This window comes from Cucumis melo, chromosome 6 (assembly GCF_025177605.1).
Source record: "Cucumis melo cultivar AY chromosome 6, USDA_Cmelo_AY_1.0, whole genome shotgun sequence".
Lineage (NCBI taxonomy): Eukaryota > Viridiplantae > Streptophyta > Magnoliopsida > Cucurbitales > Cucurbitaceae > Cucumis > Cucumis melo.
The window spans coordinates 12,663,601-12,681,411 of NC_066862.1; the positions used below are offsets into that span (position 1 = coordinate 12,663,601).

Genomic DNA, 17,811 nt, shown 5'->3' on the forward strand with positions numbered 1-17,811 from the left:
GAGCTGTGAGTCGAGGCCAAGCCGAGCCGAGCCGAGAGTGAGCCGAGCTGTGAGCCGAGGTCAAGCCAAGCCGAGCCGAGCCACCTAAGCCTTCCTTCCTCCACTCCGGGTCACGGTGAGTTTTCGGTAAGGATTGTTTTGATGAATTTCCTAATGTTGCTGCATCCGATGCGAGTTTGAATATTGGAATAAGCTTTGGTCCTATCTTTCATTCCCTTGAAGGTATTAAGGAATTGACGTTTAAGTTCTCGGGTTCTGCGGCAGGCTTGGTTGGAGATAGCTTTCTTCTCCTTGGGTAAGTCAACGGATGTTGCTTAGGACCATTTAAAATGAGTTCTACTAGTACTATCGATTAAAACCTTCGTGTTTTCGTTTAGGTGGATCCGTTGAGCGTGGACTCGATCGAGGGGCATAACCGAGTTTCAGGTAAGGGTTCTCCTACTATTGGACCTCGGAGCGAGGCTGAAAACGTAGTAGTCCACAGGGGATTACACGTTAGTAATTGTACCGAATAAATATATGTGTGTTTGACTTTTAAGCATTGTTAATATATTCTTGTCTGATGTAAGAGAAATGCGTCCGCTAGTTGTAATTTGTGCCTTATCGGGTATAAGGAGATTCTTGCTAGTAGACCCCGATGTTAGATGTCTGGTTTAGTGTGGTTATGTTAACGGGTTACGTGGCAGATTGGTATTCCATGTCGATGGACCTTGAAGTTACGGTTACGCGCATGGTAACTGAGGATGTAGTTGTTTAAACCTGTTCTATCTGACTGGCAAGGCCTATGACGAGTTTGTAATATGAGTGTGGACGGGGTATGATTGTTGTAGACGGTTTAGTATGGACTGAGGGGTAACGGTTAGCTTCATCTATGGGGTAGTGTGCCTTACTGATATGTGCATCCTTCGGGAGCACCAGACCGATGTGTGCGTCCTTCGGGAGCACTAGACTGATATGTGCATCCTTCGGGAGCACTAGACTGATGTGTGTCCTTCGGGAGCACTAGACTGATATGTGCATCCTTCGGGAGCACTAGACTGATATGTGCGTTCTACGGAACCACTAGACTGTTATGTAGGGTACCCCTGAATAGGAAGTTAACTGTTGTTCCCTAACGGGCCCAGTAGTGGGTCCCTTACTGGGTATGTTTATACTCACCCTTTTCTCTTCTTTAATTTTTCAGGTAAGGGCACAGCGAGGGGCAGACCGGCGAGAGGCAGGAAGGACGCGTGAAGGCCATATGGACGCGTCTGGTTTTCTTATCGCTTCCGCTATGTATTTTTGTCAGAATATTTGACTTGTGATTTTGAACTGATGACTTGAGTTTTTATTTGAGACTTTTTATGATTAATTTAAAATAGGGCCCGAAACTGTCTTTTTGTAATGTTTCTAATGCTTTTAATGAATCGTAACCGGTCCGTTTTAAATTTTATGTTGAATGGTCGAGTTTTGGTATTTGGTAGTGACCTCAGCTTAGTCCGGAAAGTTGGGTCGTTACACTGTAATCGGCTATGTGATAATGTTTTGTTTGATTTTCCGGGTTCCTTAAATATATTGTATTTGATTATGGACAGTTTTCATCCGTTGAGGGACATTTTCGGTCGAAAAAAGTTGAAAATTATTCCAGACAGTTAGTTTTGCCATAAATAAATAAATAAAATAACAGTTTGCTATTTTGACAATTTCCATTCTTATGTTTGTCATTTCCACGGATTCCTCTATAAAAATTGAACTAAATAAATAATGGGTCTATGCCCAAGCCCACTGAACAAATGGACTCAAACCAAAGCATGTTAAGCAAATAGGCTCAAGTCCAAATCCAATAGGCAAATGGATCCAAGCCCAACAGACAAATGAGTCAAAGCCCAAAACCCAACAAGCAAATGGACCCAAGTATGTATAGGCAAGTTCATTACAACCAAGCATAAATATGTTTAGAAATGAAATTTATTGCTAAGGGTAGGTTGCATTTACCTAGATTTTCCTCGACAAAAAGAATTTGAATTTTATCGTAGTTTGGTGAAAAATATGGATGTCAAACCTAAGAGAATGTTAGCTAAGTAAGTTTCTTGAAATTAAGCTTCAAATAAATGATACTAGTAGCAAAAAATAAAAATATTGGAGAGTCTGGGAAAATCAAGTAAAACCAAGGCTTAAAGTGATTTAGGGAGTAAATTCCATTCATAAAAAATAAAATTAAAAATTGAACTCTTCTAAAAAAAATGAGGGAAGGGCAAAGATTTCAAGAAAATGATTTTTGCTCATTGAATTAAGAGGATTATAAAATGATTTTTTGCTCAATTAAAAAGGGTTGTTAATCAAGATTCTAGTTGATCTTGTAAGAACTTTGGTCAAGATTTCAAGAGAAGAGACAATCATCTTAAGGATTTAGTGTATATTCTTGCAATAACAACTAAAGCCTAATGCATAATTTTGCTCTTTAAAGAATGTCAAAGTATCTTTCACACTTTTTTTTAAACAATTTGCAATCAATGAGTTAATTTGATTTAATTGTGCATGCACAATAAAATTGATGAAATCAAATTCAAAAATTGTCAATAACTAGGGAGATTCATCTAGCATTAATTAATTTCAAGATTTGACATGTTGCAATCAAGAATTAGATTGGATTTTTGTGTAGACAAAAGTAATCAAATTAATCTTGTATTGGTTTTTCATACCTAAAGTATCTTGCATACAGAATGGTGAATCAAGAACAATATCAAGAATTAAATTAACAAGAATGCTTGTAATTGAAAGAAGTAATTATGGATTCAACAAAAACTAAAATAAATTCAAAGCTTTGTGTTCACACGAGATTTTCGGAGAAATTTGATTCGTGGAGTTGAACTTGTATTTATGTTAATTTGATGCCGATGTGGTTTGATCTCTAGAATTTGATCCTCTGATTCTCTTTCGGCTGGATGCTTACGCTTGATTTGAGGAAGCGAAGCACGTGATATTCTTTGAGTTGGAGTCTTGGAAGAAAAATTGTATTTTCAAAGGAGCTTCAATCTTTGAGGGTGTTCTTGAAGTTGGAGTCTTGGAAGAAAGTTTGTATCTTCAAAGGAGCTTCAATCTTTGAGGATGTTCTTGAAGTTGGAGTCTTGGAAGAAAGTTTGTATCTTCAAAGGAGCTTCAATCTTTGAAGGTGCTCTTGAAGTTGGAGTCTTGGAAGAAAGTTTGTATCTTCAAAGGAGCTTCAATCTTTGAGGGTGTTCTTGAAGATGGAGTCTTGGAAGAAAGTTTGTATCTTCAAAGAAGCTTGAATCTTCGAGGGTGTTCTTGAAGTTGGAGTCTTGGAAGAAAGTTTGTATCTTCAAAGAAGCTTCAATCTTCGAGGTTGTTCTTGAACTTGAAGTCTTGGAAGAAAGTTTGTATCTTCAAAGAAGCTTCAATCTTCGGGAGGTTGGTTGACTTCAGGAATCTTCGGGAGGTTGGTTGACTTCAGGAGTTGAGGAGGCTTCTATCTCTTGGGACAATTATCTAGACCTTCTGGAGTAAAAAATTTTCAACCCCACAAATGAAGAGAAATCCCTTATTTATAGAGTTTCCTGGTGGGCTTTTATAGACTTGAGTCTGTTCTAGTCCATGGACCATACCCATGGGCTCAATCACATGGATTTGGGTCATATTTTATTTTAGGCTAAATTAAGCTTATTTCTTTGACTCAATTAAATTTTAGCCTAACTAAATAATATTTAATTGAACCAAAATAATTAATTTGATCCAATTGTCATAATAAAAACACATGACACCATTAAAATTGTCCAATTTGTCTTTAAATTTAATTTGGGACACATGCCAATTTTTAGTTAATCCCAAATATAATTATTTTAGTAAATGATGTAGCGATTGGTTCCAAAATTTCTTATTCAACACTTTGATCATATTTAATTAATTAAAAAAAGGAATAAGAAAAGAATTCTTTAAGAATTGAAAAACCGTAACCCATGATAATTAGCCCTCCATCAAGAAATAATTCTAGAAATAAATTGAAGTCTCTCAATTAAATTAATTTATAGAATTATTTGAGAGAACTTCAAATTTGGAGAATTAATTGAGAGAACTTCAAAATTAATCGAGGAATTGAGAGAATTTAAAAGATTCACCATTTCTTAGATTTTTCTAAATATTTACGAAAATACCATTGAAATATTCTTCAAAAATTAATTTGCAGCTGCTAAGGATCGAACCCAGGTGGTGGAAGAGGTGCGTGACCAGGAGCTGAAACGTGGCGACGGATGAGTGGAGGGAGTATGATTAACGCGCGCACACGAAGGATTTGAATAATACGAATTTATTTTGCGTCGCTGAGATTCGAACTGATGACGTTTAAATGAAGGGGAGGATAAGACGACGTTTTGACTTGAAAAATCCTGAAAATAAACGCTTCGCAATGGATCGAACTCGTGACTTCTGGTGTTCGCTCGTATGGATGGCTGACGCGTGACACGGTTTTTGAATATTTATCAATTTGCCCATTATTTTGTTTTGCTCGTTCTTCTTCGTTTAGACTCCGTTTTATGTGATTTTCGTTGCGTTGGGTTCGTATTAGAGTATTCTTTTATATTCTGCAGAAAAAAAATATTAAAATAATGAATTTGTGTATACTATAATTTGAGAATAATGTACAAATAAATGGGTTAATAAATGTCCCAACATGGATCTAAGCCCAACAGACAAATTAGTCAAAGCCCACTAAAGCTCATGCAAATTCTCTATAAATAGTAGCATTCTCATTCATTTGAGAGATCTTCGGTTAAAAAAAGAATTGAAGTTCCAAAGAATCGAGCTCTAAAGCACTGAAGATTCAAACATAAAAAAGCTATCAAGATGTGCAAGTTCTTATTAACCCCGAGATCATCATCTTCTGAAAGATTGAAGACATGAAAGATCAAACTTTCCTAGAATTCTAGAAGATTAAAACTCAAATTGACTTGCAACTATAACTTCCTGAAGATCAAAGACTAAGAAGTTCTAAGATTTAATTTATATTTGAGAGAAAGCATCAAAGGAGTAGAGATTGTATCCACAACACTATATAAATCAATATACAAAGTTCAATTTCACGAATTACATTTTTTTGAAAAACTCGTGTGGACAGTTTGGCATGCCCGATGGGACCGTTTCTACCTTTTATTCCTTTCTCTTTTTTGCAAAGAAAATCTGAAGAAATCATCACGTCAAAAGGCAACACTTTACGACATCAATAAGTAGCCAAATACTCGTAGTTGCTTAAGGAAAACTTAATCATCTGAGCAAATGCCACCCTTTGAGGTTGCAAAGAACATTTAGGAACAACTGTTCAAGCCACAAAAAAGTGGAATTATAATCAAAGAAAATCCTAGGATTAACGAACGTAGTTCTTCTCAACACTCAAATGAGGAGATGTCTCACCCAAATATAATGTCAATTATGATGACTAGTGTGGATACAAGTGAAGATAAAATGGTAGAGCTTGTAAAGAAGATCAACATGCTCAGGAAGGCTATTGAAGAGAGCGACTATGAGATTACATCTCTCAAGAATCTCATCGAAAGTCGTGATGCTGCTGAACCAAGTCACGCACATGAAGGGATGAAAACTCTACGCAGTGGAAAATTAACAGAGACCTTAACTCAATTTAATTGGGAACCTAAAAATACCAATACATTGGTAAAAAAATACATAGAAACTAATTTCTATTATGGTTAAACATGCTAAAAATTACATTACAGAAGAGAGGAAGAATACTTACGATCGTGAACGATTGAAAGGAGGGAAATTCAAAAGAGAGAATTTTCTTCTTGAGGGAATTGTATCGTATGCAAAAGTCACAGAAGTGTTATGTGAATGCATACTAGTATTTCCCTCTAAAGAAGAGGGAAGTTGAGAGAAAAATGGGAATGTGGGAAAACCACCCACATTCCCTATTAATTTAATAAATTAATATTAAATTAAATAATTAATTTAATCATATTTAATTAATGTTTCACTTAAATCATATTTAAATGAATATCTCTCGCAGAACCTATAGTTTTAATTTAATTAATTTAATTTAATTAAATCAAATCAAATTAATCTATTAATTAATTATCCAATTAATTAATTTTTAAATTAAATATCTTATATTTAATCTAATCCAAATTTGAATCATATTCAAATATGAATTTCTTTCATAACCTATAGTTTTAATGTGTATTATATACACATTAAATTTTTAACCTATAGTTTTATTGTGTACTATATACACATTAAATTTTTAACGTATATTTTTAATATGAATCTAATCACATATAATTAATATTTGAACTCATTCAAATATTTTATTCTCTCATAAATTAATTTTGAATCATATCTAAAATTAAATTTATATAATAAAGTTCAATAAAATATAAACTTTATATTATAATCTATCACCATACATTATATTAATTCCCAAACTAAATTTGAACATTTCAAATTAAAACTTATACAATTAAATTTCATTACCCTTTACGAGCTAGGAAAGGGACCTAATTGGCTAAACTCATAAACCACATTAATCAATATTCGTTAACTGTGTGTACACTCCACTAAGGGCTCACAGCTAAACTCTTCTAATTGTAGATACATTTTTATGTCCACGGATATAGACCAATACCAGTAACGGAAGAAGAAGAACAGTCAAGGGAATGATTGGCAGTGGTTAACGACTAAATGCAAGAGAAATTTTCAAGAGATAGAAAGAAATAAAGAAACTTGGGAGTGTTCATCCGATTGATAAGCTTAGAGTATTCATCAAAACTACTGGGCCACTCTATATCCACCATACTAAGTTTCATTTTCAGGCCATAAAGAAGGAAAACAAAAGACAAATTCAAAAACTCAAAACACCAAATCTCTCTCTAGATAAGGAAGTAGCGAAAAATAGAGATCTCTGAGCCTGTATGAAACCGAAGCCTCTAGTGAGAAATGGCGAAACCGTAAAGCTTCCATTGGATTCACTTCTTCTAGTGGTGTTGGAGAAGAAAAGCATTAACAAACTGAAGAGTGGGGGGTCACTCGTCGTTGGTTGAATGACAATCCTGAGAGTTTAAGGTGGAACAACAGTCGTGAGAGGGAGAGGGAACGACAGTCGTGAGAGGGAGAGGGAACGACAGTCGTGAGAGGGAGAGGGAACGACAGTCGCGAGAGGGAGAGGGAGAGAGTACGGGAGTCGCGTACAGGATATTTGGGGAGATTGAGAAAAAGAATTGAAAAAGGGTTTTTTGGCCCTTCAAAATTTTTTGGTGGGATACTAAAAGCCAAATGTTTTTTTTCTCTTTTCAATCGTCCATTTTAAATGGGCTATCCTTGAAAGCTATTAAAAGCCTCTTTTCTTGTAGTGTCAAATGTATCAAGCGTATTTTAATCAAAAGTGTATCAGTAAACATAGAAAGTATACCAACAGTACATCAAAGGTATCAGACATATGAACTGTATCAAGTGTATTAAATTTGTCGAGTGTATCTGTGAAGTATAAAATGTTTATCAAAGTGTATTTAGTGTAACAAACTTATTAAGTGTGTTAAACCTATCAAGTGCATGAACAAAACGCAACAAGTGCATGAACAAAACACAACAAGTGCATGAACAAAACATAACAAGTGGATGAACAAATCGTAACAAATGTACCAACGATACAAGAAAGGTATTATACTTAGTGAATCAATATATTTAATTGATCGAGTATATTTGCAAAGTTAAACAAATGTATTAACAACATATCAAGTGTATCAAACCAATGATGTGTATCAAGTGTTATTTAATTCATTAAGTGTATCTGCAATGCATAATAAGAGTATAAAAAACACATCAAGTGTATGTTTATAATTGAAAAGCTACTGGTCCTGAAGGATTTTCTATTGGTTTTTTAAAGGTGTCTAGAATATAGTTAGGGAGGATTTCTGTGATGTTGTTTTGTATTTCTTTGAGACTTGCTATTTACCTCATAGAGTTAATGCTACTGCGATTACTCTCCTTTCTAAGTGGTGTGGGCTGAGCGTATGGAGGATTTCAGGATTATTTCTTCTTGTAATGTGATCTACAACCTTATTTTTAAGATTTTAGCCAATAGGCTCCATATGTGGCTTCCTTCCTTTATCAGTGGTAATTAGTATGCCTTTATCCCTGGGAGAAGTATTATTGATAATATTCTATCTTGTCAGGAGCTTGTTAGGGGTTACCATATTAACTCTAGTAAGCTTAGGTGTACTATGAAGGTTAATTATTAAAAGGCTTATGATTCTGTTAATTGGAACTTTCTATTTGACTTGTTGAGTGCTATTGGCACTTCCTTGAGGTTTGTATAGCTGGCTTAGGGCTTGTGTTACTTCCCTGATGTTCTCCATTATGATTATGGCTCTTTAGAGTGGTTTTTTCATGGTAGGAAAGGTTTAAGACAAGGTGATCCTTTATTTCCATTCCTTTTTGTTCTGGTGATGAAGGTTTTGTCTCATATGCTGAATAGGCCTCCTCAGAGTTTCCAGTTTCATCAACGATGTGAGAATGTTAGTTGTTCATCTGACCTTTGCTGATGACCTTATGATTTTTTGTGCTACTGATGATTCCTTTCTGAGTTTTGTTCGTAAGACTCTTCAAAAGTTTGGTGAGCTTTTAAGTTTTTTTTTTAATCTCAGAAAAAGCTCTATGTTTATTGTGGGGGTGAGTAATGAGGATGCTTTTCTTCTGGTTGGTAGTTTGAGTTTTATTCTAAGACAACTCCATGTTTGCTATCTTGGGCTTCCTTTACTTTCTAGTAGGTTACAACCTACTGATAATGCTCCTTTTATTCAATGTATAGCAAGCCAAATTCGCTCTTAGTCTGTTAAAGTGTTGTCGTTTGCAAGTAGAGTGCAGTTTATTCGTTCTATGCTGCACACTTTTGAAGTTTACTGAGCTAGTGTGTTTTTGCTGTCCATGAGTGTGCATCATGAGGTTGATAAAATTCTGAGATCTTATCTTTAGAGGGGTAAGGAGGATGGTAGAGGGGGTGTTAAGGTGGCGTGGGCGGAGGTGTGTATTCCTTTGGATGAGGGTGGGCATGTTATTCATGATGGGCCTTCTTAAAATACTGCAGGTACTATGAAGATTCTTTGGTTACTGCTAGCGAGTTCTGGTTCACTTTGGGTGGCTTGGGTGGAGGCTTACATACTAAAGGGGAGGTCGTTGTTGGTGATATAGTGGGATTGGTCGGTTTTGGTGACTTTAAGCTATCTTGCGTAAGCGGGATAGTCTAAAAGCACATGTTCGTATGGAGGTGGGGAATGGTAGGAGGTGTAGAGTTTGGCTTGATCTGCGGTTGCAGGGAGGACCTATCCTTGAACAGATCGGGAAAAGAGTGCTTTATGATGCGACGAGTTGGAGGCAGGCTAGACATTTTGAGTTTCTTGGTTGAATGGAGAGTGGAGGTGGTTACGTGTGTCTATGGAGTTGATTGATTTATGGGATAGCGTTCAGGTTGTTGATCGTATCTTAGTGTTAGGGATAGGTGGGCCTGGGGGTCGTCAAAGTGATTTTTCGATAGTGAGTGCGTAGGATACGATCCATCCTTGGAGCAGTCGAGTTCATTGAGCTGGTTTATTGTAGGCTAGGGGTAATGTTCCTAAACATTTCTTTTGTGCGTAGTTAGTCATTAAAGATAGGTTGGTAATAAGCAATATGATGCATAGGTGGGATAGTTCGGTTCTGCTGTTCTGCGTTCTTTGTAAGGGGGTGTTGAGTCTCATGATCATTTGTTCTTTTCTTGTCCTTTTAGGTGGGATATTTGGTCTCAGGTCATTTAGGTTATGGCTTCTTTTCACAAAATTGGGTATTGGGGGGTTGAGTTGTCTTTGATTTGTCGTTAGGGTATTGGGGAAGGGTGTGAGGAGGAAGTTGTGGCGTGTTCTCTGGTGTGCTATGATTTACTTTATCTGGAAGGAGTGTAACCATCGTCTCCAAGGTGCTTAGGCTCGTAATCCCATTCTTCTATTTCAGCTAATTCGGACCTGTATTCGTGCTCGTGCTGTTTTTTGGCATGAGGATGCTCAAGATCTTATTTAGCTTGTTTATTTTGGTTTTTTGTCTGCTTGTCCCTGGCCTGTGGGGTTTTTGTTTTCCTTTGTGTTGTTTTCCCTATTCTGTGGGGTTGTGTTATGGATTTGTTGTTTTGTGTTCTTTTTGGTGACTTTGTTGTTCTTTCTTTTGGTGTTTTTATTGTGTTTTCTTTTTTGGTGTTTCTCATTGGTTTGTTAGCGTTTTCTGCTATGGTGCCTTGGCCTCAGGTTGTGAGCTCCTGCTATGTTGTATAATAATATTATTGCTTTTTTTAAAAAAAAAGTTTATAATTTTAGAGGGTATATTCGTAATTTTGCATTTTTAAAATGTGGGCTGGGCCTGAATTTTGCCATTTTTGCAAATGCAAAGTGGTGTGCCACGAGCCTAATTTATCAAACTAAATTTGCTATATTTGCAACAACCCCTTTTTCTTGTTGAGTACTTGACATCAACCATTTACACCTTTGTAACGACCCAACTCTTTATACTAAGTTGAGATCATTACTACTCAAAAGGAAAATAAAATTTCTTAAATTAAATTGAAAGGTAAAACAAATGTTTATGGTCAAAACTTCAAATACTCGTTTAAAATCATAAACAAACAAATAAATAGAAATAAATCTCGAAATAACAAAATCTTAGTTCGGGTCCTATCTAGTTTTAAAGAGTAATAATGAAAGTACAAGAAATACTAAAATCAAACTAAAATCATAATGACAGAAGCAAAACGTTCTCTATGGCATGCCACAGTCACTTCTTGTCATTTGCCAGCTTTCCTCTACCTCTCCCTTTACCCTTGCTTGAAAAATTTAAACATAAAAGAGTGAGTATAAAAATATACTCAGTAAGGGACCTACTACTAGTCTCGCTAGGTAATTGTTAACTTCTTATTAGAGTCTTGTAAAGTGGTATCCCTAATCTGGCACGTTCCCGAACACGCACAATTTGTGGTCTCGAAGGAACATCTCTGGTCTTCGGTGAACCCAAAGGAACACCTATGACAAAATTGGTCTTCGGTGAACGCAAGGAACACCTAGGACAAACCGGTCTTTAGTGAATCTTGAAAGAAATACTAAGACAATCGGGCTGTGAGCGACCCTGTTAACCACTCGTAAACATATCATCTCATACTGGACTGGTGATCCCGTCAGACTACACAGTTATAAAAAGGTGGTGATCCCGAGGATACTCATGTGGGTACGACTCTAATAGAAAAAGCTAACAGTACACCCTATCCATAGCATGTAGCATAACATAACATCATAAGCATGACATGAACATTAATTGTAACAGTCTTAGCCATGAGATTAATAATTCATGCATAAACATCAACATCATCACACTACCAAGTCATAACTAACAGTTAACATGAACATAAACTTTGTATTGATTATCAGTCATCATAACATAAACTCATTATGCATCTTAGCTACATCGACGCATAACGAAAAATTACATGCGAGCTATTACTTCAATTTGAAGGTCTAGTAGGAGAATCTCTTACTTGGATATTAGCTTAATTCACATAAATACACTCTTGACAATAAAATCAAGCTTCCCCAGAAAATCCTAAACAATAAGGATAAAATACTAAGATGATACTTAATTTGTAGTTAACTGAAGATAAAAAAAATCTAATTAATTCAACTTACCCAAAGTTGATGTCGGATCCAATTCAATTGATCTAACCAGTCCTGTAAGAAGAATAATTCAATTTAATCTAAAATTAAATTATTTAGGGTCAAAAAATCAACCTCTGATGGGTATACCAAAAACCCAATCAAAACTTACCAAAAATAAGTAAAAAGGCCAAAAATTAGGCTTGGTGGCTCAAATGGCTTGGAATGCAGGGATCGGCTCAAGTGTGCTGAGGGCGGCTCGGTTTGACATAGGGATCGGCTCGGACATGAGACGGCTCGGCTCGACAGTACATGGTGTGCCTTCTACGCATAGAGACAGCTCAAGTAAGAATGCACGCGACTCGCTCAAACCAGACGACTCGCCTTGGACCCGCTTACACGCAGCTCACTCAGGCGCGGCCGTTTGATTGGCGAGGGCTGACGAAACGGGGCCACGACTGACGAAACGAGGCAATGACTAACGGAACGACTCAAACGGCGGACGATCTTACGGTTGGGCTTCAATCGACAATGCACGAACGATGTGATGAGCCTTGTCGACGACTGCTAGACGAAGATCACGCGGCGTGACGAATGGTTGTGAAAGAAGATTGGCCTGGCTCATTGGTTTTGACGGCAAGGCTAGGCGGCGGCGCAAGGGATGGCTAGGCTTTGAAGGTTAAGAATTTTAGGTTTATCGAGGAAGATGATAAATAGTGCTTTCCCCAAGGAGCCCATTTAAGAAAATAATAATAAAAAATTATTATTATTTTCTTTTCTTTTTCCCTAACTCTTTTCCCCAAAAACTTCTGCTCTCTCTTCATTAAAAATCTACCAAATCTTTTTTTTAATCTTCTTTTTAACTTTTTCCAAAATAAAATTAATATTTATCTCTTTTCAACCAATAACATCACTTTATCTTTCCAAAATAATAACCCAATCTCTAATAATTATATTATTTTCATAATACAATTATTTTAAACTTTAAATTCAAATAATTATATACTCCTATATAATTATCCAAAATTTTCTCAAATATAAATCTCCCAACACAATCATTAATTCCAAAATTTCAATTAATTATATATTTTCCCAAAGTACCTAATTAATTCTAATTTCTACAAATCTAATTATTTTAACAATTTAAATCATATAACACCGAAAATAATTTCAACATCAGTCAAAATTAAATTTAAGATAATTAAAATTACCTTTTGGGTGTTACTATTTAAAATTTTTATTTGTTTATCATTTTTATTTTTTATATATTTAAAAAAACAAATTTTGTTGTTAGAATGCGTAGAGGTTTGCGACTCTTTCTCGCTTCCTTTCTCCGGGAAGTAACGGCCGCCACCGCCGGTTCAAATTCTCCTCCACCTTCCCCTTCAGACAATAGAATAACATTTTCACACTCTGGAATCGAAAACAACTCAGGTTATCTTTTTGCACAAATTATCATTTTGTTGTACACTCAAGCATTCTCTGCATGTTTCTTTTCACTGGAATCCTTTGGTCTCGTTCTACCTTATCTTTCTCTGCATTATCCCCCTTTTTGAGGGCTTCTTGATTGTTCTTCTGTAAGAATAAAATTGGGTTTTATGGTTTTTGGAGATTTCAAGTGATGGTTTCAATTTTTCCTTTGTTTGCATTTGGTAGAAGACTCTAGGTTTCCAATGGAGCGTGTTCTGTTTCTGGTGATTCTGTTAGTTGTAATTCCCATGTGCGAATCCTGGGGGTGGTTTTCGTCTTCACCGTTCTCAGAATCTACCACGGATCCTTCTAAGCATTACACTGTTGCTAAATTTTCCATGGAGGGTTTCGATGATCGAAAGGGGGTGAGGCGAATTCAGAATGCTAAGAACAAATTGACTTTGCCCAATTCTTGTTGGGAAAGTGCTTATAGACATCTATTTGCGAGTTTCTCTGAGATTTTTGCTGCAGATGAGAAATGGTCAAGATTCGGTTGGCATCTTAGTGATTGCTTTCAGAAGGATTCTGGTAGGCCTCCTTTTCCTTCTTGTGACCCAAAATCCTCCTTGGCCGAATGCCTCAAGTACTTGTGAAATTAGCATTGTCTCGACACGATTTTGGCATTGTTCCCAAGGCCCATGCTTTCAAACATGAAACAGAGAGACTGGTGAACGAGTTGAAGAGATCTTCCGAATCTGCTGAAGCCAAGTTAGAAATCATTGAGGAAACACTACAAGAAATCTGGCCTTTAATGTCGGGTGGAAAAAATGCAAAATGGGCTTTAATGTCGGTTTTCAAAATGCGGACGTTTAATGTCGGTTTTAAACCGACATTAAAGAAGGATCTTTAATGTCGGTTTAAAACCGACATTAAACGTCCGCATTTTGAAAACCGACATTAAAGCCCCTTTGTAATTTTTTTTATTTTTTTAATTTGGTAAAAAATCAAGTTTTCTCTCTCTTACTTTACCTTTTTTTTCCCTTAAAAGTTTATATATAAATTCTCCTCCTCTCTTCTTCCTCCTTATAACTTTGAAATCTTCTAACCCTAAATTCTGCAGCCACCAATCAAATTTTCTTGCATATTCTTTTTTCCATCGACGATTTGAAGATTTACTATGGCCAGTAAAAGAGAAGGTCCGGCGATCGGAATCGATTTGGAACCACGTACTCTTGCGTCGGTGTGTGGCAGTAGGATCGAGTTGAGATCATTGCCAACGATTAGGGCAACAGGACGACGCTGTCGTATGTTGCTTTCATCGACTCTGAGCGCTTAATCGGTGATGCAACTAAGAATCAGGTCCCCATGAACCCGAATGTAATCACCCATTTCTCTGATTTGTAGAAACCATCGGGATTGTGTTAAATCGCCCTAAATGTAATCACCCATTTCTCTGATTTGTAGAAATTTTCAGATTGTGGTCTGATTTTCTGCTCTTGTGAGAAAATTCTGATGTGGGTATTAAAGCAATCGGTGTAATTTCTTCTTGTTTCGTGTTATTACAGAATGCAAGGAGCTGTTCGTACACGGTAGCAATAAAAACAAGTTGTTCATCGCCTGCTTATACTCGGGATTACATCAGTATTGCATTTGGAGATGCATATGGGAATCAAGTACTTTCTGATTTTTGAACAAAATTTCATCCCCAAAATGTGATCTGTGCTGTTTCATTTTTGTTTTTGTTTTTGTTTTTTTTGTTTTTTTTTGTTTTTTTTTTTGTTTTTTTGTTTTTTTGTGATTTTGTTGCAAGTTGTGTTTGTTTGAAGTATCAGCTATAGAGAAATCAGGTGATTGTTTGATAAACAGCGAACCTCAATGTCAGCCATACTCTTCATTAAGGTTCAATCCCATTCCTCTGATTTCCGTTGGTTTGAATGGTTTTAAAACATTATATATTTAGGTGCATGTGACCATCCAAGCACAAAGTTTTGGGTTGAAATCAATATGTCCAATAATGAAGCAAATGAAGTATTTCTCATCAGTTTTCTTTACTGCTATGCATGGTTTTGGACTATTGAGTCCAAATATCACAGTTTTTTTTTTTTTTTTTTTGCACTGAAGCATGTCAAAAGGATCTTCATCAGAACTTCATTGACGGGTCGTTGTGATCATTATCACTTCTTTGGTTGTATAAATAAGCAAGGGTTTGTCTTGTTAAACTTGGAAAGACCATTTTGATGCATATCTTGAATCATTCGATTCATAGTTCAAATGAGAAGAGATATGAGTAAAAGAAAGATTGCAAACAAAATACTACAATATATGTTTAAATACCTCACGTTTAGCTTTGTTTTGGTATTGTTTGTAGAATGATTGAAGTTATATCGGGTTGAAAGCTGAGCAATTGTGTAGATAGCCAGGCGATCATTGAAGGTTGAAGATTGAAGATTGAGAAGACGTTTAGAATTTTTCTTATTTACGTCTTGTATTAGGATCTTTTTTCATATACTGTTGTAGAATGTATATATAAACACAATATTAAGTTTTCATTTTGTGTATACAAATGTAAAAGATAAATATTATAGTTTCTAAAATAATATTAATTTTATTGATTCGTTGGAGCGAGAAAAAATATTTATCTATATGGATTCAATGTTGGTTTATAAAAAATGGACAATAATACAAGAATTAAATAAATATAAATTTCTAAAAATGGACAACAAGTCTTTAATGTCGGTTTTAAAACGACATCATAGCCCAATCGACATTAAAGGGCTTCAATAACACCATCAAAGATGTCGGTTTAAAACCGACATTAAAGCTCAACCGACATTAAAGGGCTTCAATAACACTATCAAAGATGTCGGTTGAAAACTGACATTAAAGGCCTTTAATGTCGTTTTTAAACCGACATTAAAGCCCAACCGACATTAAAAGCCTTTAATAACGCTCGCAAAGATGTCGGTTGCCAAGTGACATTAAAGCCCTTTAATGTCGGTTTTAAACCGACATTAAAGGCCAAATTTCTTCTAGTGAAAGATCGGAGTATTTGTTGCAAAATTCATACCACATTTCTGATTCCTTGGAAACTGCTGGTATTTAAATACAACAAGTGGCTCAAACATCAAGGAAACTAGGAGATCACATGGGCGCTGTGCTACACCACTCAGAAAAAGTTTATGAACAATCCAGGAGGATAGAGACTTCCCAGTTGGAACTTCAAGAAGACCAGTTAAAGCTGAGAAGAAGTTGGGAGGAAGGGATGGAAATGCTTCACAATTCCTACAAGAATCTTGGCCAAGGGATGGATGGTTTAAGAGACGAAGCCATTGACATTAAGAAGGAGATAACTAAAGTAGGAGATGCCATGTCTTTATGGCGGGGGTTTCACTGAGCAAACAACAAGAACTTCTCGATGCTCAATCCATAGCACTCAATGGTCTTCATTCTTTAAGCAAAGTTCAATCTGAAGCACTAGAGGAAAGTAGGTATATTATTTTATGGATATGGAATGAGTTTAGAACCTGTTTAAATTTCTCTCATTTTCTTTTAGACCTGCAGGAGTAAGCTGCAACAGTTGGCTGAATATGGCCATAGACAGCAAGAAGAGCTTCTTCAGCGACAGAAACACCTTCAACAATTTCATGATCATTTAATGGAAAATTCTCAGTCAATCTTAGCAGCACAGGTTAGCCTTTTCTTCAGCGACAGAAACACCTTCATTAATTGCTTACTTTTTTACTCTGTTGACAGCAATCATTTGAATCAAGGCAAGCAAATATATCCATTGCATTAGACAAGCTCTTCACCTTGTACAATGCAATGTTGCTGAAATCTCGATTAATCAGAGTCTTCTTCATTTACTTCACTTCAATCTTTATCATCTACATGTTTAGTAGCACCAAACAAACTTATGCTCTTAGGCCCGGCTATATATTGGTAATACAATTTTCTATTCATAAATCTTCTCCTTCTTTGTAGATCAGACGGATTACTGATAGAATCAATTTATAATCATTAGAGTTGTGTGCTACATTCATAATTGAAGTAGCAATACTTCAGTTGGAGGTGCTTGATATAGAACAACAAACATGGATTGTAAACTTGGTTCGGACAGTCTTCCTGCTTCTTGCTTTTCTTCAGCTTCTTCATGCTATTTGCACATACAGGTAAGCCTGAAACCTAAGTCATAGATAAATGCATTGGTTGAGGTGGTAATTAATACAACATGATGGTCTAAGATTGCAGGGACTATGATGTTTTGAACCATCACATGCTACTAATGTTGGTGGAAAAGATCAATGGGATGCAGACATCAAATAAGTTAACTTGGGACAGTGAGAGTGATATGAGCTGGGCTTCGTGGATTGACACTGAGTTATCTAAAGATATTGAAGATTCCGAATATGATCTTCCAGAGGAAATAGGGGAGAATTCAATTTCTACTACTTCAACATCAAGAAAGTACAATATTCGCCATCGATCCCTCCGTTAGTAATTTTATCATTTATCAGCAATGACTGCACCTAAAATTTTATGAAGTTATAAAAGATGATATCTCTTTGTTTTATGTTATTTGGATTAACATTGGCTTACATCTAGCTTAATTTAATTTCTTAGTAATGTACAGTTTGTTATATAGAATTTTTGAAAAAGGAGTAATGACATAAACATGATTGATCAACATCAAGTTGTTTTATTCTCATTTTCCCTCCTTCCTATCATGAACAAAGATTAGGAT

The 17,811-nt window shown here is 35.9% G+C and overlaps 1 protein-coding gene across 1 annotated transcript; it reads left to right on the top strand.

Moving 5' to 3' along the window:
* Positions 1-16,215: 16,215 nt before the first annotated feature.
* On the top strand, positions 16,216-17,565 carry LOC103496239 (protein GAMETE EXPRESSED 1-like). Its single transcript, XM_017046410.1, has 5 exons — positions 16,216-16,454; positions 16,632-16,758; positions 16,824-17,009; positions 17,133-17,239; positions 17,319-17,565. Exons 1-5 carry the CDS (start codon positions 16,216-16,218, stop codon positions 17,563-17,565), a joined length of 906 nt encoding a protein of 301 aa, XP_016901899.1.
* The last annotated feature ends 246 nt before the right edge of the window (positions 17,566-17,811 follow it).

Excerpts from the sequence above, each read along its gene's own strand:
- LOC103496239 (XM_017046410.1), top strand. The coding sequence starts at position 16,216 with ATGGGCGCTGTGCTACACCACTCAGAAAAAGTTTATGAACAATCCAGG. Across the intron at positions 16,759-16,823 it reads AGTCAATCTTAGCAGCACAG|CAATCATTTGAATCAAGGCA; the intron begins GTTAGCCTTTTC and ends CTCTGTTGACAG. Across the intron at positions 17,010-17,132 it reads TTAGGCCCGGCTATATATTG|TTGGAGGTGCTTGATATAGA; the intron begins GTAATACAATTT and ends GCAATACTTCAG.